Source organism: Numenius arquata, chromosome 7, assembly GCF_964106895.1.
Source record: "Numenius arquata chromosome 7, bNumArq3.hap1.1, whole genome shotgun sequence".
In the NCBI taxonomy this organism is placed as follows: Eukaryota; Metazoa; Chordata; class Aves; order Charadriiformes; family Scolopacidae; genus Numenius; species Numenius arquata.
The window spans coordinates 60,880,558-60,903,995 of record NC_133582.1 but is presented as its reverse complement, the minus strand read 5'-3'; the positions used below and the strand labels follow the sequence as shown (position 1 = coordinate 60,903,995).

The following is a 23,438-nucleotide window of genomic DNA, read 5'->3' as shown; positions in this document are numbered from 1 at the left end:
TGGGTCCTCCTCGGGGCTCTTTCCTTAGCAGGAACCTCTGGCAGGTAGGCTGATGTGGCATTCACAGTGCTCTTTGGCTAGAAACATTCTTTCTTGCCTGATTCCTCCTTGTGCTGGACGCATTCTTACCCACAAAGATGATCAGTATCAAACAGGTAAAACAATATGTAATTCTAAAAACGCCCAAATTTTTAGCAAAGGAGCTGCGTTCTTGGGTTTTCAGGAGAATTTCAGGGTATGGAGCAAGTCGTCTTGTTTGTGTTCTACACTAAATTGGAAACTAGTAGAAAATAGCTCTCTCTGGTTATATTTTCAGTCTACAGGCCGTGTAGGGACGGTTGCTAAATCAGTTTTCTGTCTCTCGTGCCATGTTTCTGGCCCATGGTTATTATGGGTGTCCTGCAAAGAAAAATTACACCTCTGTCATCCTCCCTTTTGCTTCCAACTCTTATGCTATTAAGAATTGTTTTTAGTGGAAGGTTATGTTGTCACAATGTGTATGACACCTTTAAAATATCAAGGATTTTTCTGTCATAACTTGACTTGTAGGTGAGTAGGTTTTGGTTAGTTTCCACTGACTTGCAACATACTTGTCTTACAGCAGAGGCAGCAGCTCTTTAAATTGATTCTGGGTTTTAGTCTTTTGTGTAATACTGAATTTCTCAGGACAAATCAGAATATATGAAAAATTCTCCACATCTCTTCAAAATCTACTGTAATGCAATGCAGGAAGTCCTCTGGTGGGGGGAGGATAAGCATAGAATGCTTAGAAAAGAGAAAAAGATTTGTCTCTGTGATCCAGAAATCCTATTTAATGACTTTGGGAATTTGATGATTAAAATAGTTCAAGGAAACTTTCAGAAACGGCGGTGGGACCCTTTAAGAAAATGCTGTTTTTGTGCCATACTCCTTCATTTTGAAACCAGCCAACCAGTTTTAGCAAAAAAAAAGAAGAACAAGCAATTGTCACGTTTACTCTCATGAAAGATCTACCTAAAAAGCTCTTAATCCCGGATTTACTTCCAAGGTGCCTTCCTTTCACAATACTATGCCTTGGAAATCTTTCTGGTTTGAAACTATAATTTCAATTCAGGAGATTTTCGGTGGCGTGCATTGTAGGTACTGTATTTCTTAACCCCTCTCTCATAAAACATGTATCCATCTCAAACTTCGCAAATGCCCTTACGAGTAGAAAATTTAGAATATTTAAACATTCACAAACAAACCTTTTCACTAGTTACAGAAAAGAGAAACAAACTTGTTCTATAAATATTTGAGCTCCAAGCATTTGGCAGAAAAATTGCTTTCCTGGGGAGCTCAAGTAAGTGTTTAGGTTATTTGACCTGTTGGCTGCCACCCTTTGCTTCATTCAGAAACAAAGCTCAGGGAGGGGAAAAAAAAATAAAAAAGGAGTTTCGCCTTTTCAGCATAATCAAATGTAACAGAGAGGAAAGGCACTACCATTGTGAGTACAAGGTGAGGTATTATTTCGAAGGGATAAGGGCAGGGAAGTTTGATGGTTTGGATTCGTATGGATATCTTCTAACAAGGAATTACCTTATTCAAATTATGCAAAAGCCAAGTATTTAGCAATATTTAAGTTGAGCTGAAAAATATGTGTCTTGACTGCTCAGGACTATATGAATATGTAAAATATAACAATCATAGTGACTGGCACAGCAAATTCCTTTTTTTTTTTTAATAAAATTTTCATTAGGGAGCCTTGTAGATGAACTTGATCATAAAATACTTGAGTTATGTTTTGGTTTTGTGGGTTTTTTTTTGTTGTTTGAGCTCTGTGTAGTTTCAAGTATATCTAATTTCAAGAACTAAGGATGAGTTCCAGATCGTTGATAGGATGCATGCATGGCAAATTAAGTTAAATTAAATTAAAACCTCGCTCTTTGCCTGAGTACCAGCACAAGTACTTCCACTGCTTCGTGTTTGTTGGCTCAGTAACAGTTTAGCTCATGGGAGTTCATATAGTTTACAGTAGCTAAAAATAATAACACTTGGTGGTTTAGCAGTGTGGAAGATGGTAACAAACAAAATAAATAAAAACAAGATAATGAAAATCAATAAACCTTTTCTTTTTTTTATATGGGCATGTTTCATTGGAGAATAATTTATCTCTTGCTTTACTTCTAAACTCATGAACAATGCTGTCAGTATAACTTATATTGTAGGTGGAATAATTATTTCTCTTTCAAAGGTACTTTTTGTCCCTAATTAAACATTAATTTAAAATCCAAATTTTGTGCAGTTTTGTGAAGGTAGTGATTATGGCTGTTCCAAGTTTCTTAGAATTCTTGTATTTAAAAAAAACCCATCAGATTCTAGTCTTTACTTGATCAGATGAGTTTTATTCCAAGTCCTTGTTTCCCACTTCTGTTCTTTGAACCTGGTTAGTGCTCATGAATGTTTCTTCTTTCTCGGAAATTAAACCAGGATTTTTAAAAAGGAATGCAATAGTATCTTATTATTTAAATAGAGGAAACAGAATTTTGTTTGTTTGGTTTGGTTTCTGTTGCATCTTGGAGAACAGTAACTGTAGCTCATATTTCTGTCTCTCTCTTCCCCACCTCAAGTGTTTTGACTGAAAACACTGCAGAAGAGTGAGGTTGTTTTTTGCTTTTGGGAAAATATACTATGACACTCTGCATTGTGACATTTCCACAATTCCAGATTTCTAAGAATTCTCCATGTGTTTATGCTCGTGTGTGTATGTATGCATATGTATAAAACTAGCTGATCTTTAAGGAGCGGCAAGTTTTGGATAATTTGAGGTACACCATTTTATTGAGTAGTGTTTAAAGTATTTCAGAAATGCAAGGAAATTTACCGTTATAGGAAGGTATTACACGTGTTGATATACTGTGTGATCCCCTTCCCAAGTGCGTCCAGTGTCCTACTTCCTCTCTTTTTCATTAAAATTTGAACTTTTCATTAAGGCCATTTAAAACTCAGTGTAGCTTCCTTCCCCATTTTTTCCATCTCTGTTGGGAGCACTGATGAAGAACTTCTGTATACTTCTCCTTCATACTATGCATGTAAGTGTTTCCCCCTTCCTAGTGTAAGGAACAATTCAGTGTTGAAATCCTAACCTCAGAATCTTCAGAAACGTTTGGATAATTGTTATAGTTTATTAATATAATTATTTGGCAGTAGCTAAATAATTTAAAAGAGTTTTATAAAATTAAAAAGAAGGAGAGGTTGGGGATAAACATATGAATTTGATGTCATAACAAAGATGTTGCCAGTTAAAGTTCATCTGTGTAATCTTCCTCGATCTAAATAATGCAAAGAAAAGAACAAATGGCCAAGTGGAATGTGATTCATTGGTTTCTTGCACCACCACCCCCCAATTGACTTCTTAAACTGGATTCCAGTATGTCTGAATGTGCCACCTTCAGTGTATATGGAAATGACATATTACACAAACAGAAATGAAGAAACTTTGCAAAATGCCATTCAGAATTTTTACTTCTCTCTAATCTAAAGAATAATGCAGTTATTAAACTGGAACGCTTGGCGAAAATACATTTCTGTTCTTCTTGTGTGTGGGTCAAGGCTTTAATGTAGTTACCTCTCATTAGTCACCTGAGTAAAGTTTTGTTTTCTTTTGGGTTGAAATTTTGTTGCTTAAAAACTTAACCTCATAAACCAGGAGGCCCAATTCCATGAAGCTCTTTTATTGGTGCGTTAGTTGTCATTGTGTCCATGGGATATTTTAATGATGTACTTTGGGGGGAAGGGACAAGGGGGAAGGAATATGTGTCATATATCTGTAAATTTATCCTTCTAACTTTTCTTAGCCTGTCTGATATTTAAGAGGAGTCGTCACCTATAGTCAAATTAACTTCTGATTCTTTAGGCTGTTTCTTTCTGTAAAATTTCTAGAGGGTCTTTAAATGTTTTGGAAAAATCCAAAGACTCAGAATCACACAGAATCACAGAATGACAGAATGATATAGGGTTGGAAGGGACCTCTGGAGATCATCTAGCCCAAACCCCCTGCCAGAGCAGGGTCACCCAGAACAGGTCCCACAGGAACGTGTCCAGGTGGGTTTGAATGTCTCCAGAGATGGAGACTCCACCAGCTCTCTGGGCAGCCTCTTCCAGGGCTCTACCACCCCTACAGGAAAGAAGTTCTTCCTCATGTTCAGATGGAACTTCCTATGTTCAAGTTTGTGCCCGTTCCCTCTTGTCCTGTCCCTGGGCACCACTGAAAAAAGCCTGGCCCCATCCTCCTGACACCCACCCTTGAAGTATTTATAGGCGTTGATCAGATCCCCCCTCAGTCTTCTCTTCTCCAGACTAAAAAGACTCACCAGGCTTTATCTTCTAGTGCTGTTGTTGTGTTTCTTTTGAACGTGGAAGTTTTTCAAAACCATTATTGCCTCCCCTGTAAAACCTAGACTTGCGTTCTTAATCTTTGCACCCATCCCCCAGGGTGGTTAAGCTGGAACGCAGGCTAGATATAGTAATTAGAGCGGGGGGCTGGCAATAAACGGCAAGATATTTAGAGTAATTCAGTCTTATTTTAGGTTTAGGTGGGTTGGGACTCCGTGGAGTCATTCTGCTGTAAATGAAGTGGAAAGAATGTAGGTGTATATATCCCTGCCATGGGTGGAAAAGCGAGGCAGAATTACCAAACGCCTTGGAAGAAATGCTGATCTTTACAAGGTTGGGTGAATTAGAACAATGGTAATTGTGAATTACATTAAGACTGAAGAGAGCAACCAGATGTGGTGTTCTCAGCATGTCCTATCCCATGTGCGTGCTTTGAGTGTTGTGTCAGCCGAAACCAGGACCACGAACCTTCACGCTTCGAAATACCAGCCATCCTCCTCCTCTCGAAGCTGCGGCAGGCATTACTTAATGCTTTCAAGGTTCTCCTGCTAAAATATTTTAATTCTTAGTTTCTGAATATAGACTTGCAGAAATAATCCTTCTGTTTCATGAAGCTGAGTTAATGTTTAAGCCATGCTGTAAATTCGTTTCAGCTCTGAAATAATACCAGTTTCACAGAGAGAGCCTATGACCCCTTTTACTGTGCTTCTGACTTGATGAGCAGCAACTTTGGTTTTGTTTATTGTGATTCAGAAATGTTTCTTCAAATACAGTTTTGAGTTACTTTTTTTACTTTCATTATTTTTTTTTTAATATGTTTAACACATGGGAAGTACACTTGCAGCTTCAAATGAAGGCTTCCACGAATAAGCCTGTTTTGTAGAAGTGGTAAATAAAAACAATTTGCATGAAATGTGGAATATCAAGGGTGCTGTACACCCCCATTTTATTTGGAAAAGGTAAATTACAACATTTAAATGAGATATGAGTTGCTCATACATGAGCTAAACTTGTAAAAGCAGAATTTCTTTTTGAATGTAACAAGTGTGGGGTGGGGTTTTTTTTGTTGTTTGTTTTTATTTTATTTTTTTTTTAAAGGCTTTTGATTGAATATAAAAATTTTGGGTTACAAACCCAAAACTCTTCTTCGTATAATGTGGGTTACAATATATTATGAGCAGCTATTTCTAGAGTTTGAAGAGGACTGGCTTGCTACAATATTCTAGTAACTGCTTATGTTGTGTTATTTGTTAATATTTTTTTCTTTTTTCCATCTGAATATAAATGGCACATTAATACTACATTGCCTGACTTCAGTACTGTGCTAGAAACATCATATAGTATTTGTAATCTAATACTGCAAATAAAATTGAGGGACACAAATAGTGTGCCCCCTGTATACTGATACGTGTATGTATATTTTGAAAAGTTGTGACTTGACTCATTAACTATAGATTGAAAGCAACTGTGTAGTCTTTGTCTCAAGGGAGATAGTATTTGACTGGAAGAGAGTGTCAAAGCATATTTGAGAAAGTACAAAATTGAGTATTAAGTGAATAGATGGTTTATATTTGTTATTTTTGATTTCTGATTAAGTCATCTGCAATATACGGATTCACACCTCTCTCCACTAATAATTACCAGTGTCATTGATGAAGTTCTTCAGGGTGTTGCTATTGGTTTGGTTTTGTTTTTGCTATCTGGATCAATATCTGTGCTTATTAAAAAATTCAGGCAAGCTCTTGCTTTCTGTGTAATGGATTTGTGGGGTTTTTTTTCGTTTCTTAGCAGTTTCGTTCTTGTTGTTGAGAAACTCACTTTGACTTTTTAGATACCTGATGGCTCTTCAGTTTTGCTTATTAAGCTGTAGTTGAAAGGCTATGAGGTTGTAGTGATCCCTGGTACACCCTCCTGCACTACAGGAAAATCTTTAAGCACCTGAGATACCTTTCCCTACTTCATCCTGGAGTTGTTCCCCAGACTATGGAGCAGTGTTGTATTCAGAATACGCTCTTTGAAGATAAATTTCCGAATAATTCCCTTTGCATTAATGTTTTCTGGTTTTGTATGAGGGTATGGTTCCAGCTGTACTTGCGATATAGTAAAATCCTTTAAGAAAAGAGTAGTTTAAATTGGAAAGTAAATTGTAATAGAGCATGAAAGCCCATGATTCTGAAAAAGGAGCAAATTTTCCCTGTTTTTCTCCAGTTCTTTGGAAATCTGCAAAAAATAAATCAAACGCAATATATATATTTCACACAGAATTTCAGGAAGGTGGTGAGTACCCAATCTAAAAGAACACATAATTATTTAGACCGTGGCTCCACTAAAGTGCAGAGCGAGGGGGTGCGCACACCGGTAGCCTGGGGCAGAGGCTCTGCTGTGGGGTTGCCCATCTTCCCCTCAAAGTTTTAAATAGCTGGTTTAAATCTTCACTCTTGATGACTAATTGTTTTGGTTATTTTTCATAGCCACGTTATCTTCTGGCTTCTTCCTCAGACCCACACACAGAGCATCATGTAATAAATACACAGAACCCTCACTTTTATAAATATAAGAGTTCTTATTTTCTTTCCTGGGAACATGCAGCAAAAAAATAATTGCTGATTTTTTTTTTTTTTTTTTTCCCCATTTTGCTTTCTAATCACCCCCACGGCTTCCTGGGCCTTTGGTGGAAGTATTGCTGGTGGTGTAAAAATAACGGAGACAAAAACCCACCGAAAACATGGAAAGTGCAGGGCTGGCGGAAAAGCAGAAGCGGGATGCGTAGGCCTGTGCGTACAAAGTGACTTAGCACATTAAATGTTAGCACTTGGGAGCAGGTGACGGGATGTAGGCCGTGTAATGCTACGGCGATAAAGGTATCGCCTGTGGCCTGAAACTACAGTTCAAGGCCTAATGGCGCCAGGCCGGGCCTGGTGTGCTCGGCTGGAGCGTCCTGGCCCCAAAGGCGCTTCCACCTCCCTTCGAGGAGCTGCAGACAATGTTTTTGTGGTGTTTTTGTGGTGGTCTCCAGGGCGATGCCCGGCCTTCTTCCTGAGCAGAAGAGTGTTCGCTACCTGTGTGGGCACTGCAGAAGTTTCTAGAAACCTAGAGGGGAAGCGAGGGTAAGGAGAGCTGTGGAGGAAGGGGGTTCCCCTGCACAAGAAGGGAGTCCCTCAGGGAGCAGGATCCCAGATCCTGCAGGTCTGGGGTCCCGTCTCCATTGGAGAAGTATCAGGAGTGGTCCCCTCCCTGAAGAACCTCACTGCCAAACCCTCATCGTTTTCAGTGCTATAGTTTTATTTCTTGTGGCCTTACTGTGAAGGGTTCAGCTAATACTAGTAGAAATTGTTGAAAAAAACACTTTTTTTTTTTCTTTCTTTCTTTTCCCAAATTTATGTATCTGCCTAAAGCTCTGAGTTTTTATATGGTTCATATCCCAAACTCTCCCTGGATTTTAGATGTCCCCCATTGCTCCTCTGGCAGCCGGTGACTCTCTTGTTCAGAAATGCTGGTGGATACCCTCAGTTTTCGTAATGTTCTTGTGGTGAATAAGCACAGGAGTTGGGAGATCTGGCTTCCAGACCTTCCTCAATCTTTAGGGTTTCATTTTATAACTCCTACATCCAAGCACAGTCCCTAGACTCCGGGCTTGCAGAGAAGCCTGGAAAAGGGCTGCTCTTCACTGTTCTGCTTCAGGTAGGTCGACGCCAGAAGTAATAAAAGGTGTATCAAACTCTGTATCAAGTCAGAGTTAGCAAGAAGGAATTGATTATATGGCCAGTGATTAAGGAAAGAGAAGGTGGGGGAAGTGCATCCTGTCTTTCGGTCTCTGAGTTTGTTGATATATTTTTGTAAATCTTCTGGTTTTCTAAACTGTCCACTGAGTGAAAACTAGAATTGGATGCCAAAGCGCAGATGGGAATAACCAGGTAAGGGTTTTTTGTGATTGTCAGGCCTCTGATTCCTTCTTCAGTGATGTGCCTTGTCCTCATCCTTTGTAAATGCAAGTTTACAAAGCCTTAGTTTTCGATATATATTTTTTATGTATTGAGACTGTTACTGCTGCATATCAGATTCTGACATTTATTCTTCGTGTATAATGCCTGAACTCTGACACTGCAGAAAGAGTAAAGCGATAATTTATGCCAAAAGTTTTTCTTACCTGGAGAATTCAGTGCACTGTATTTTCTGTGGTTTTTTCCCTCTAGACACCTAGCTGTTGGGCTGAAGAAGGAGCAGAAAAGAGATCACATCAACGCTCAGCATCATGGGGAAGTGCTGATCAACTAAAAGAGGTGAGAAGTTTTGCACAGTGGAGCCTTTCAAGTTTTGATGTGCCCAAGACATTTTTTAAATCCCTATCAGGAGTCCAGGAAACTGCACCCTTTCCCTCCCCTCTGTTGCTTTTGAAAAAACAGGTTTTACCTCCAATGTAGGAGTTATTTCAAGAGTGGTTGTTGTTTTACGCCTGTTGGATTTCCTCCCTTCCTACTTCACAGTGTTGGCTGTGAAGGAGTGGTCAGAGTGAGTGCTGACAAACCAGCTTGTTGTTGCTTACTTATTTTTCTTTTCAGAGCTACCTTAGGTAGCTTTCTGTTCCTTACTGCTGCTCTCCTGAAAGAGGCAAAGTGTAAGTTGGTATGTTAGCATATTCTTCTTTAGAAATTTCGTTCAAGTTTAAGGGTGGAGATAGAGAGGACATCACTTTTACAAATAAAAAGGAGAGTAGGTGTTGATACAGTAATGATAAGATTGCTTGAAATGCTCTTTAATCATACGTATTTTGCTGTGGACTACAGTTGCAACTAGAAGGAACCTGCCAAAGGTGAAGTGGATTTGCATCATGAGAAATTAGATACAATAAAATTGTCTCCAGCTCAGCTGAAATGACAGTATTTCAGTTTTTGTCCCACTAAAGTCCATTCTATCCAGAGTTCATAGAATCTTAAAATACCAGGTTGGAAGGAACCTCAAGGATCATCTGGTCCAACCCTTTATGACAAAAGCACAGTCTGGACAAGATGGCCCAGCACCCTGTCCAGCTGATTCCTAAAAGTGCCCGATGATGGGGAATCCACCACTGTCCTGGGGAGATTATTCCAATGGCCGATTGTTCTCATTGTGAAAAATTTTTTCTTCTTGTGTCCAATCGGAATCTCCCCAGGAGTAACTTGTACCTGTTGCCAGTCATCTTTTCCCTGTGACTCCTTGTGAAAAGGGAGTCTCCATCAGGAAGGGTGCAGCCTCTCTTCCAGAACAGCACCTTTCTTTTTGCAAAATTAATCTTGCAGCATATTCTTAGGGGGTTGGACGTTTCCCATGATACTCTGGGCTTTTTGCATCCTCTCTCCTGTCTCCCTGTTTAATGGGATGTTCGAAAATGAGGAGAAATGTATAGTCTGAGGAGATGATGTTACTGGCAATATATGGTCTTCTTCCGGACGGCCCTTGATAGGAACAATAGTTGTCAAAAGGAGTGATATAAGTTTAATTACTTGAATTTTAAAATCAGATTTGACAAATACGGCATAATCTTGTATTCCAGTGGTGGCAATAGCCTCATTTTTAAAGATGAGGACCTGGGCCAAGGAGAGGTCAATCCAAAGAGGGTTGTCTGTTCCCGTCTCATTGAGTACCTGTTATGAAACTCATCATGGCTGATTTATTAGTATATTCAGTTGCCTGGGTGCCTTCATCTGCAGCTGTGAGGAAGCACTCAGAATCACAGATGAAGTGCCCAGAAATGAGCGCAGAAGGAGTTTTGTGTCTGAAAAGTTTTGACTTAAACGTTACCTCCCAGCACAGAGGAATTGTAGCAGGGGCAGGAATAGCATCTGTATTTGCAGGATAACGCTTGCTTGCTTTTGCTGAGAGACCATCCTTCATCTTCTGGCAGTTCCCTATCAAGTTCTGCAACCAGCAGCTTTTCTTCACCACAGGGATGTGACTGTCAGCGATAGGGGAACCTTCAGCATGTAAGCGAGCCTCTGCCGTTTGATAACGGTGATCCATTGTGCTAGGATGCCATCCTCTGTATGGACTGGCCACGAGAGAGAGAGGAAACCTGGCCAGTGGGTTTCATGGTTCCTTAGCGATAGACCACAGCAATGGAAAAAACAGGGTGTGTGGAAGGGAATTGTTTCTACCCAAATTTTGCAGTGGTTGTTCACCGCGAAACCTGCCCTTGTCTTCTCCAGCTTATAGTTCCTTCTCTTCCTCTGTTTTCTTTTTTCCAGCTTCTCAGACCAGTTTTCTTGCCTTTTCTAGTTCCCTGGGTTCATAGTCCCAGTATCATTCTCTGTGTACTGTCCAGCCAATTCTCATTATCTTCCCTTACTTGAGCTGTTACTCAGTTACTTTCCAGCTCCTTGCCTGTTCTGTCTCTCCATTATTTGGCTTCTATTTTATTCCTTTCTTTTTCCTTTCCCTCACCTGTTAAGTCCTGGTTCCAGTTTCTCTGCCTGGCTGCTTAATGGCTGTGTGGTGGGTGGTAAGAGTTTGTTCAATACCAACAGCATCTCAGTTTCTTTGTGCCACAGTAATCTGCAGATTCTGGAAGGAGAAACTCTGGGGCAGTTCTGTTCAAACTGTAAAGCCCACTAGAAACAGAATTACTAGCAAATGTAGCTGCCAGATCCACACATCTTTCTTGAACATGTACAAACTGAAATTTTTTCTAAAGCTTTGCCAAATGTAAAGATTTTTCCAAGGGAATGGAGGGGCACATTCCCAGCATAAAGGACCTCCAGATAAATACGTAGCTTTTTACTCCAAAGCGTTGGACAACATAGCTTCCTGGATAAAAAGCTGCGATAATGTGTTTTAGCACATAAAATGATTTGCATCCCCCTTTCATTTCAATTTCATTCTTAAAACAACTCTAATACTTGTACTGAGATTTCTGATGGGGAGGGGACAGGAGAGCTGAATGTTCACAGTAGACTTCAGAGAAGAATTTGACAAAGCTGTAGGCAGCTGAAAGGAAGAGCTTAAGTAATGGAAATTAAAGTCTCACCTCTCCTGGGCAACTGCATTTGTTATGAGTAACGTAGGTAACAGTAGTTCTGCTCAGCAGTTTGAATCGCTTCCCACAGCATTTGACAGTAAATAGTAGGTAGCTGTGTACAGACTCCTAGGCTTGTCTTAGCAGTTTGGCTTCATGTTTTCTTCTTCCCACAATCAATGGAATGATTTCTAGCATGTATTTTTTTATTATGTTGATACTGTAAACTGGCCAAATACTTGTATGCATAGTTTAATTGGTTTCGATAAAAGAAGATTGAATGTGCTTTTAAGTTGAAAAAACTTGGTTTATTTCCTTGGTTAGTTTGAGAGCTATTACAATTAAAAGCATTTGTTTAAAACAACTGGGAGCTCTTTTAAAAAGATTTACATTTAAAACCCCTAAAAATCAGTGTATAGACTTAAGATCCAAAGCAAGCAAATGAATTCTCTATTGGCACATAAAAAAAAAATTTCACTTTGGGTAGTTGAAAATTATTTTGCCCTTGAATTGACAGAGGTGGGTGCCAGGATTGAGTGAGTCTGGCAGTGAAATGGGCAATGCTTGCTTTCTTGTAGTGGGTCTATTAAAAAATTTACAACTCCCCAGCTCTCAATATGAACTTTGTAATGATAGAGTGTACCTTTTTTTGTCACCTCCTAACAAGATTTACCTTTTTTTGTATTGTTCTATTCTGAAGGGATCTACTGCTTGTGAGATAATGCCAGACTGCTTTAATATTATTTTAATAGATACACGTCTTGACTGGGAGATAAAGATTGCTATCAGTCTTTGCACTCATATTTTTTCCCCTTTCAACCTGAATAGTTAGCTTGAAATTCTGTTGAATAGGGACAATTTTAGTTGTAGCTTACCCTGAACTGGAATTTACCCAGAGCTGGAAAAACCCTGGTTTTAAAATAAATAGTTTTCCGTTTGTATCGGTTTTTAAAGACTTATTTCAGATGGTGGATTTTTCACTCCCCTTCAGCACCTCTGTGTGCTCTCTCTGTTACAGTGACACCAGCAACCCCCCACTGGAAGGTTCCTTTTGCTCTAACAGAGTACTTGAAAAAGACTTTGGAATAAAAGAGAATCGAATATGAGAGCGCACACTTTTTATGTGCTTTCGTATTCCAATCGAGAGATTGTATTCAAAGGCTTAGGGTGAATTTCTAATGCTTGTTTTACTCTTTGACCTACTGGTTAACTTCTTTATTAACAAGTGGTTCATGAACGAGTTAGAGCTCACTCTCATTATAATGAGTGAGCTCACAACTCTCATTGTTCAGAAATAAGAAGTTACTACGTTGTGTAGTCTGATTTGTAGAAATACAACCTATTAACTGGTTGTTATTAGGCATTTGGACAGGAGCGGTGAGATGTGACATGTTCCTTCATATCAGTAGTCTGCACCTAGGTCTCTTCAAATGAAAAATTTGAAGCATCAGGATACTCAGATTATTCCAGTGTTGTAAAGGACAGACCTAATTTGCTTATTTCTCAGGTTTGTGCCATTAGTTATATTAGGCTGCATGCATATTATGGGTGTTAGACAAGAGTCATATTGATTTCAAGTACACTTCTAGCTGTCAAAATATTCAGCAAGCAAAAAATATATTTATAGGGTTTTATCCTAATTTCTTACTCATTTAATAATCTTTGATGGGCGTCTTACAGTTGTCTGTATGACAGTGAACCATCAAGGCTGGACTGCAAGTTTGTGCCCTGAATGACCTCATATAGGTTTATTACTGATGAACTGATCTTTGTGTTTTGTTGGGGTTTTTTGTTGTTTTTTTTTTTATAAATAACTTTAAAGTATGTTAAGAGAAGAGTTTTTCTGATAAATCAACAGTATTGCACGGAACAGTCAGTGGAAGAGGAAAGGCTGAAAACTTTAATTTTTTTGAAGCGTGCATGGATGTGTGGTTTGTGTTCCTCTCCCGTAGAGTCACATGAGAGCACACTACTCTCCCTGCTTTCTGATTATTCTTGTAGCCAGCCATCTCAGTCCATAGCTGTCTTCTGATCTTGGCATCAGTTTTATCTTCTGGTTTTACATTTTAAAGGGGAAGATGAAGATTATTTCCCTGTTCTCCCCATTCTCCAATGTAAATCTTTGTAAATATATGTATACTTATCAGACTGGTTACTTGCTTGCCTTTTCATCTCTCTATGGAGCCAGGTTTCCTAATTGTTATTGCTTCTAAAGGGAGAATGGGAAGTTCTGGACAATTGATTTATTTATTTATTTTTAGAGCTGAAGTATCTCTTCAGGCTTTTTCAAAGTTTCTTCCAATGTGGTGCCCAAGTTGCCGCTTTCATCAAGAGCTTAGTCTCACAGTTCTCTAAACCTAGCTCGTCTGCGTTAGAATCTCAGTCGTATCAGGGCTCTGTCTTTCTCGGTGTATTCTACTCACAGACCCTTTTGGAAGTCTGAACTGTTTGTCTTGTTGTTGAAAGATTAAAGTATTCAGTATTTCTGAGTAGCAGCTCTCTGAATATGGGTAACGAGCTGTGGTAAGACTTGGTATGAAGCTGTAAAGGTTGATCCTTCTTTTGTGAGCGATACGAGAAATGTCACAAAGAAAAGTCCACAGCCTGGAGCAAAGCTCCATCCAAACCTCTTCAGCAAGTGCTGTCGTCTCTGACACTGTGAAGAGTGATGTGAAGTGATTCTCTGCCACGGAGCTGCTTTGCAAGAGCACTAGTGATATATTTAACTACTTGGAGTTAACCACAGAGTGCGTGTACTTGTAAGCTGTCATTCAGAAGGAGAGGTTGATGAAGTTCTTTGAAATATGAATTCCGTGTGCATTCAGTTCTCCTTACTTGCCTTTCAGGTTTTTTATAATTGTGTCTCTAGCTGGGTTAAAAATGAAATGGGTCCATGCATGCTTTGCCTTAGATGCCCGGGTGCTGAGCACAGGGAAGAGCAGGACTTGAGCCCAAAGGAAGAAATTACCCACTCTTAAGGAAGTGTCTGTACCTGTTGTGTGAATTTGCACATAGTCTAAATTTCTGAGACAGTGCTTATAGAGATAAATACTCTCTTTTGTGTAGGAATTATCCAGGAGGAATAAATAAGTGGAGGAATCCCCAAATGGAAGTTCTTTGGTTAAGAAGCAAGTCAAATGGATAATGGCTTTAGTTGCATTTGACCTTTAAAATATGTAACTTTTGATTAGACATCTTTGCAGCAGACAGCAGAAAAGATCTGCCTGAAGGAATCTGTGATAATTTAGCCTGCAGGGAAATGCTATTAAATGTATTAAATAAGTTCTCCAAGATGAGCGCTGCATATTGATTGCCAGTTGTTTGTGAAGGCTCTTTGCTTCTATGATGAATTATCATTAGAAAACTTTGGTTGGGTTTAAGATCAACAAATTAAACTGGAGGCTTCGTTGTCCCCAGTTTAAACCAGCTGTAGGCTAGAAATTGCTACAAATTGTCATTATGACTACTTTCGTTTGTATCGGTTACTACAGTGCTTGTTTGTAAATGAGGAAGTTTAGTAATTAAACTAAGCCTAATTAAACTCATGTTCAGGTTGGCAAATAGGGCAGATACTTTGGAGAAAGTAGCTAATAAGCAGAAAGAAGCCTTTTAATGCTCATGCTTCAAGGGAAGGCAATCCCATATGCTTGTAAAACCCCTCCAAAGAGGACTTCAAATGTCTGTGATTGGCTTTATAGGGGAAGATTTGAGCGGTTACCCATTCGATAACTCATTATCGCTTCACCCGAACTTCTTTCCAGCAGATTGCCAAACTGAGGCAGCAGCTTCAGCGCAGTAAGCAGAGCAGTCGTCACAGTAAAGAGAAAGAACGTCAGTCACCTCTCCATGGCAACCATATAGCAATCAGTCAGACTCAGGTAAGTAGAGAGTTATTTGTATTAACAGCCTCCTGCCTTATCGAAGTTGGGTGAATAGCCTGCTGAAATGCTTAACAACCTGATACCGTTGCATCTTCACTGAAATTTATCTGGTAGTCATCATATAATGAAAGAAAAAAGGGTTGCAGAAGGATAAGAAAGGAAATATATTAAGATGCTGGAAAAATTCTGAGCGTGGCCAGATAAGACTGCGTTTCCAGGAATACATACTTGCTTCCAAGACTGATTTTCATGGTACACTTTCAGACGTCTCTGCTTCTCTGGAAGGTATTTGCTTATCAGTTTCACAACCCAATTTCATCTGACCTGGTAAAAAAAAAAAAAAAAAAAAAAAAGAAAATAAAGAAAAAGAAGATAGCAGGGTAGGCAGTCTGGATTGGCAGCCCAACAATTGATCAGTCTTTGAGCAGCAAGCAGAACGCTAACTGGCCTGTTACGAACAGACTTGTAATTCACCTTACCGTGTATTCATCAGTGAAAGACAGCAACGCTGTATCACCGGAGATTCAAGGGAAAATCTCATTTTCTTGTCCCATTTTAGGAATCTTTCAGATACTTTGCTTTTTGGTCAGTTCCTGGCCAGAGGGGCAATTTTCACGTGACATCAAGGAAAAACAGTATTGTGGTGTTTACTTTCTAAAAAGTAAATAATAAGTGATAATTCAACTTGAATTGAAACTTAACTGAAATTAAGACGATGTTTGGCACAGTACCCCGTCCTTGGTGACTGGAGGACCTGTCACACTACGGGATAAAAGTCTTTTTTTCTTAATGGTTTTGTCTCAGACATACCTATTGGTTGTTATGGTAATCCAGAATCATTATCGGTACAGCATCCTGTCTTCTAGCATGAGAGTTTGTGGTTGCAGTGGCTATTTTACAGTACAGTTGGTACTGTCGAGTTTGAGCATTTCCATTATATTACCAGCCTGTTCTTGTTCCAGACACTGTGACTTATTGTAAAACCTCAATCAGACATAATCTTTAGGATGCAAAATTTTGCATCCAGATGGTGTTGATGACCATTCTTAGGTTCTATACCAATGGGCATCGTGGTGACAGTACCTCTCTCCAGTCACCGGTCTGTGGATTTGATGTCCATTTGCTGTCTCAGAGGTTAAGCTGAGGCTCCTAGTCTGACATCTTCTGTTTTCTCTTGTCTTATTACTTACCTGTTTTGCAAAGTGACGTGTGAATTCAGGCAAATTTTAACGTAGCTGATCATTTTAACACTAGCCTGGCTGAGACAAATTTTGTTTTCAGGTCATTTTCATATTTCACAAAGTTAGAAAATTTTTCCTGTGCTCTGAGTATATCTATATTTCTCCTGTTATGAAGATGCTGACACATACGAAGAATAGCTTTGGACAAATGACCTGACTACAAACGAGATTCTCCAGCAGGGAGCAATGGAGGATGCCCCATGCACTGTGTGTTCTCGCCATTACAACCTGCCAGCGAAATTGAAATGCAATTAGGAGTTCCAAAGCCCAGGCAAGGTTCAGTCAATGACTTTGTGAACCTTAAGCCACTTGTAGAAAGCAGTTAATCTTGTCTTATTTGACAGCACAGACGTTTGAGTCCTGATTAAATTTCACCCACAGTAGATCCTTGACTTGGAGCCCATGTTACTCACAGGCCACTGTTTGAACCGAAATGTTGGTTCTGTCATTGAATTTCCTGCCTGCTGATTTAAATAGCCAGTGTTTTAGGAAGAAGAGGTTGAGCTGTGATGGCTGATCCTTTGTGTTCCTCCTTCTGTTTGGATACAGGCTCTTGGTTAAAACCTAATCTTCTGATGAAGATATATAGGAAATTGATATTCTTCCTGAAACTTTTATGCTTCTGTGACAAAGGATTCCACTACATTTTGGATAGAAAAGGGTTTTGTTTTCCATCTCAACGTAAGCTGTTGCGGGTACCTCTGCCGCGCTTTGTAGACACACGAAAAACAGTCTTTGATGCAGACTGAGATCCACCTAGGATATATGCTTTGAAGGACCGTTCTTTTGTACTTGGAGCTCACTTTGTCACGGCTCGTGCAATGTTTTCATTTCTCAAGGTGTTCTCCGACGAGGCCTGTGAAGTTTTCAGTTCTGGCACCGTTGTGGGAAGCCATCCTGCAAGCGGTGTGTTTTGTCAGAGTCAGAGAACACCCCAACACAAGTGACATGCCCCTTTGGAGCTGCACGGTGTGCAAAGTTCATTTGGGAAGAACTCAAAAATTTCACATTTTGTCTTAAGCATCCTGTGAGTCTGTTAACAAGAGGAGAATGTATGTTGCGAAGTGAACTCTGGTCATGGCTGTCAGCTTAGGTGCATCTGTGCTGTGTAGCCGCTGCCGAGGTAGAGCTTTGAGGTTGACTGTACAAGATGTGCTCTTGTGAATGGTTCCTGTTGGTAACAGAGCTCCACCCCAACAGGTTTTCCTGAAAACAGTATTTATTTACGTGCTTGATTCTTAAACTCCAAATTATTTCTTTTAAGACCTTTGACATAAAGTTCTGAAAAGCTAATGAAATTAAAGATTCAGAATGAGTGCTTTATTTCTTCATTCACTAAAGCCAACCAAAAGACAATAAAAGAGCATTAAGGGAATGTTTCAGTTGAGTGGTTAAGCTTTAGGAATGTTGGGAAATGCTTGTTGGATTCCAGTTAAACCATCAGCACCCTGAGTCTCCCCACCCTTCTACTGTGTGTTCTATAATCTATACATCTGGAAAGTACATATAGCTGCCTGCTTACTGATAGGTGAAGTAGTAGAATGCTTTTATTATAGAACACTTCTTTGAGTTAAGTAGAGGGGATTTCAGTGGCTTTTGATTTAGGCAAGCATTTCTTTTTATTTAAATTTGCCTAGTAAAGATGGTCTTCTAGATAGCAAAATTAATACACAGCTTCTTACTTAGTTTTTTTTTTTTAGTACTGATTTCAGACTTTTGTCTTTATTCCATTTTCCAACTTCAAACCGTGTTGCTCTCTACCTTCTAGGCTTCTATTTCCAGATCAGTCCCTATGCCACTGTCAAACATTTCAGTGCCAAAATCAACTGTTTCACGTGTGCCGTGTAATGTAGAAGGAATAAGCCCCGAACTAGAAAAAGTATTCATTAAGGAAAACAGTGGAAAAGAAGAAGTATCCAAGGTAAGCTTATATTAATGTGTTTATGGTTGTTTTTCCTTCGTAATCTGTAAACACATGGGAAACCTTGTGACAAACCTTCCTCGTGGCTGAAATTACAAATAATTTTCTTCAAAGAGCTGTTTGTTTGAAAATTTTGTTTCAGAGTTTTAGGGTGGTAGTTGGTTTTTTGGTTTTGTTTGTGTTTTTTTTTAAAGGGCTTCTGGCCAAACATACTTTGTTTAGAATGCCCTTTCTGTTGAGAACTTGAAAGTTTTTGTGCGAAATGCAAGTCCTTGAAAATTTAGATACTTCAGGCTACAGTAGTAAGTAATTAGAGGTTAGAGGAGATTAATTTACTTGCTCCATTTTGCATTCTTTTTCTTAGGCAAGACTTAAGTCTCCTGTGCTGTGCTCTGCTTTTTGGTTTTAATGCTTTTCTTCCATAAACCGAACGTGAATCATTTTACCTCCGTGGAACCGCTGTGATCTGTCACAGGGAGATCTCCGTGTGGGAAACACTGACAAACGGGGCAGCTTTGCTGATGTGGGGGAACTGGAGCGTTGGAATTGTCACGGAGGAGCACTGGGCTGCTCAGCTGGCACTTAAAATGTGAAATACTTGGTTTACAGCCACTCTTTCCTAAATAGCCAATGAAGATTTGCTGCTGTGGGGTAAAGAACTCGACTGTTTTTTCTAATCTTCTCTAAGATGTAGGTTCTTTTCTTTTGAATGGCCATGTAATAGCAGTTCAATGTACAAGTCAAGCCATAAAACCTTAATCAGAGGTTTTAGATTCCAAAACCTGATATTTGTAGTTCTTCATTTTGGCAGTAAACTTAAAAAGCTTTGGAATAATCTTGGCTTTTCTAGAGACTTAGTTGTGTGGACAAAGCAGGAAATACTGTAGTAGTAAGTGTTTTGTGCTAAGCTTGCTTTCCTAAGGCTGTCTCATCCCTTTAGAAGGGGGGTGTGTGTGTTGTAACACTGGAATAAAGAAAAAAACAAGCACACAAACCAAAACAGAAAGCCCAAATCAATAAACTTTGTTGCATCCTCTCCAAAGAGAGTCTAAAAAGGTCAGTATTACAGTGCCACCATTGATCTTGCTATGGCTAGGGGTTTTAATCTCCTGTGGCTAGAGGACATCTCATTTATTTATCAGACAAATCATCTTCATAAATATTGTTCTTTGGCTTTAACAGCTTATTACCTGGGATGCAGAACTCGGGCTGCGTAAGTTACTGAATGTACTGGCTCTGATCCAGCAAAACAGTTAAGCACATACTTAAGTGCGTTGTTGGAGCGGGGCCAGGGGTGCTCAGAAGTTCACGCCACCAACACGATGGTCAACCCTTTCCTCCAAACGTCTCAGCTGGGCAGAGAGTCTTCAGACACAGGAGAAAGTCTTAAAGTTAGACATTGCCCTTGAAGCCAAGTCCATCTTTGCGGGCAGAGGGTCGTTTCCCGCTCCGTGGCTGCTAATTTCTGCGAAGTCTGGTCTAGTGGGACCTAAATGGGAGTCCTAGCACTGTCTTTGAGCTTATGAGATCTCATAGGTCATAATAAGAGTAATTTACTCAGTCTTACTGCTGGTGAACACTCTCCTAATACAACGATTTAGCTCCTTCTTAGCTTGGGGGAGTTGGGGCAGCAGGGTTAAAGGTTAGGAATTACCAACCAAAAGACAAACCGTAGGAAACCAATCTTCATGAGTTTCACTACTAGTGTAACAATTTGTTTTTCTTTCAATTTTCTGCCATTCTGTCTAGCTGTAACATTAGGTATTTTTAGAAAATGTTTTAAAATAGCAGTCCAAGGTAGTTGGTTGCTTTGGGTGATGTGCGAAGGATAAATGACTCTGTAGACTCGCCTGTAAGATTGGTGTGCGTATAGATCTTCAGCTGGTTTCTCTTAACATGTTTTCATGTTTACTTTATCGTTTTAATAGCACATGTTCAAACCTTAATTTTCATATGAATTCATCTGTCTAGCTGCATAAACCACTTCGTGCCCTATTGTGAGGGTGCATTCATTTGCCAGGAAGGATTTGGGGAATAACATGGAACCTGCTAAAGACATTGAGAGGGAATATTACCTTTATTTTAGGTATAGCTCACTACCTTTTTATTTTTTTTCCTTTTAGATTTAGGTGCTACATTAGTACCTTTCTGCTTTCTTCCATTTCACTTTGATAACCACATTTGGCCTGTCCTAAGTGAAATAAAATGCATTTTAGTTCTGTTAACATTTTAGTCTAGTGTTCTTGAATTTTTTTCTATTCGTGTCTCATCTCTTCAGTATAAACTTGTAATTTTTTTTAAAATAAACTGTTTCCTAGGTCATATATTGAAATCAGACTAGGTGATACATAGGACAAAAATAAGCTTAAGTTAAAGCAGTTCTGTGGATAGCTTTATGGATGGTACTTGAATTACCCTTTAAATTTAGCTCGCAGTTAAAATGAGTAACCAGTGAAACTTTCCTCCCAGTTTCATTCTTCCTTCCTTAGTCTTCAGATACAAAAATGAATTTAATTTACTTTTTAGACTTGTTTTTTGGTTTGGTAGGCTAGGATGTTACATACTTTCTGTTTTCCCTCTTGCTCAACTTGAATTTTTGTAATAATACTTCTTAAAAAAATGTATAAATTGATTTGGAATATGTCTTCTGTCTTATCTCATGCTGGCTTAGTTCTGTTAGGTCTCTGAAATGCTCTTTTTTTTTTTTAATAATGTTTTAATGATAATAGAAATTATACTTACAGAAGTACAATTCCTTATAAAAGTAAAAATAATTATTGTAGACGTTAGTCTTGGTGGTTTTGTGTTTCACACAGATAGTTAATGATAAAGGAATGTCATTGTGTCATTACCGTTTAATAATTTAATTGACCATAAAGTTTAGAGGGATTGCACTGTAAGTGGCCAAAACATTCCAAATATTACGTTCTTTTCAGTTTAGCAATGTGTGTGTATATTTTTTCAGATCATTCCTCTTGCTTAGTTAGCTGAACGTGGTCTCTTTTTTCTTGCATAAAACCAAGTTAAAGTTGGCTTTTTTGAGTCACTTATTAATCACCTCTTTCTCCTCAGATTAATAAACTTTAATTCATTTTCTAATGCATTTATTCAAAGATCCTGGATATATTTTCCTTCCTGTTTTATAACTTGTTGACTAACTTTCCAAAAACTGTGATGGTTTGTCTCTGTTTCCACCAGAACTTGTAAGGAATCGGCTTTTTATGAAATTTTGAGGGGCTTTTGTTCTTTGTCCCCTTGTGACTCCACAACCCGAATGTTGGAGGCTTTGGTACAATAAGATGATGGAGTTACTGTAGGGAGCGGAGGGTAAGAGGTTCCCTCTCACAGAATACACGTCGGAACTAATGGAACATGCCCTGTAGCTGGGCATGGACACACTCATGGGGCTCCCATTAGCAGAAAGGTATTACGGGAACTATCTTTCAAATACACCTAAGTAATTACAAATGAAGCCATTTTGACAGACTATCACACAGCATAAGTAGAATGATTAATGTGTTTCTTGTTTGATTCCTAATATGTCTGCAAATAGATAGCAAAGAGGTTTTATGTACCTATCAGAAAACTTAATCCTGTAATAAAAGGGCTGTTTCTCTAATTTGCACAGATGCAGAGGATCGTTACTTAAAACTTCATATCCTTCATCTGAAAAGCCTTTTTTTTTTTTTTTTCCAAGTGCTCCTTCCCAGGGTACATTATGGCACTCGCACCTTATCTAATGCATTGGTGACTTCAATGATGCTAGAAGGAAGAAGCACTTTCCTACCTCTGCTTTTGTGTTCCAGTCCAGAGAACAGTTTTTAAACGAAATAATTGAATGCTGCTCTCTCAAGAAGTTGCCTCCCAAATAGATGTAAGGCTTGGGAAGAACAGATTCTTTTTAAGGCTCCCGTTGGTATATCATATCGGCGTTCCTGTTGCTACTGAATAGGGTGTTCTTGGTTTTTTCCAGTGAAAAGATCGATACTGAAAGCGAAGTCAATTTTGACAGTGTATTGTGAAATGCAACCACCCAAGCCACCGGTGTATAGAATGCAGGAATTTCTAGTCCTTTTCCAGCCATTGAGTGGTATGGAAACTAATAGCAGCTGTACCAAATTAATTTCCCTTTTTCTTATGTTCAAAGGTTGTGAGGACTTCAGTTTTTAGGATAGTTCAGGCATGACTCATGGAAAGTAACTTCTAAAGTATTTTTTTTATGTTGATCATGTTTAATACGTAAGGTTTTTAAAAAGTGGAATACTTTTAGTTGATGTTTTAATGAAGTTTTTTGCATTTGTCAAAACCTGGATTCAATATTAAGGGAAAGAGAAATACAGCAGCATAGTAATCTGAAATATCTGCTGGCGTTTTCTATGCCTTAAAAGTTATTTTACGTGGAAAGAGTGATAAATATTTAGCTTTTTCTATTTCTTTGTATATTCAGAGGCATGTCTAAAAATGTGGATAACTTTTTGTACCTCAAATTTTAATTCAGTGGAGGTGGAAATATGTGATTTGGGATATACCTCCTGACTCCATAAGACTACGTTCTTCCTCCAAGTGTGGAAGAACATCTGTCTTATATCCTGAAGTCTTTAATTATGTGATCACTTACTCTTTTTTTTTTTCCCATCCTGGAATCCTTGCTTTACCTGTTATGTAGAGCATAGTATATGCATTTAATGAGCAGCTCTTTGGGGTTTTTGTTTTCTTCTCATTAGATGTGTGTCCTAATGCTCACTATTAAACTGGGCTTTGAAGTCAGAAATCTGAATTTCTTCCTGGGTTTTTGCTTCTATATAATAGGAGAGTGTCTGCAATTTTGTTCTCTTTTTATCACACCTGTGTGAGAGGAAAGATAATATTATCTACACTTTGCGGATGGAGAAACACAAATCCATCAGGCTTCTATAATGGGATCCTGCAGGTAACGTGGGATACCGTGTGCCATTTTAGGAGTTTATAGTGTAGCTCCCACCACCTCCTCCTGCATCTGCGAATGTTGAAGACTTTTGCAAATCGGTCCTATGTGGACTGGGCATCCAGGAGAG

At 39.0% G+C, this 23,438-nt stretch overlaps 1 protein-coding gene across 4 annotated transcripts in view; it reads left to right on the top strand.

Annotated features, from left to right (window-relative positions):
* Nucleotides 1–23,438, top strand: part of GLCCI1 (glucocorticoid induced 1) — a 55,648-nt gene that overhangs the window by 22,392 nt on the left and 9,818 nt on the right. For 2 of the 4 annotated variants that reach the window (XM_074150583.1, XM_074150585.1), the window contains exons 3-5: nt 8,547–8,633; nt 15,106–15,219; nt 18,232–18,384. In XM_074150583.1, the coding sequence (XP_074006684.1) occupies nt 8,547–8,633; nt 15,106–15,219; nt 18,232–18,384 (354 nt within the window). Of the gene's footprint in view, nt 1–8,546; nt 8,634–15,102; nt 15,220–18,231; nt 18,385–23,438 lie in introns of all 4 variants that reach the window. The other 2 variants (XM_074150582.1, XM_074150584.1) reach the window with 1 other exon arrangement.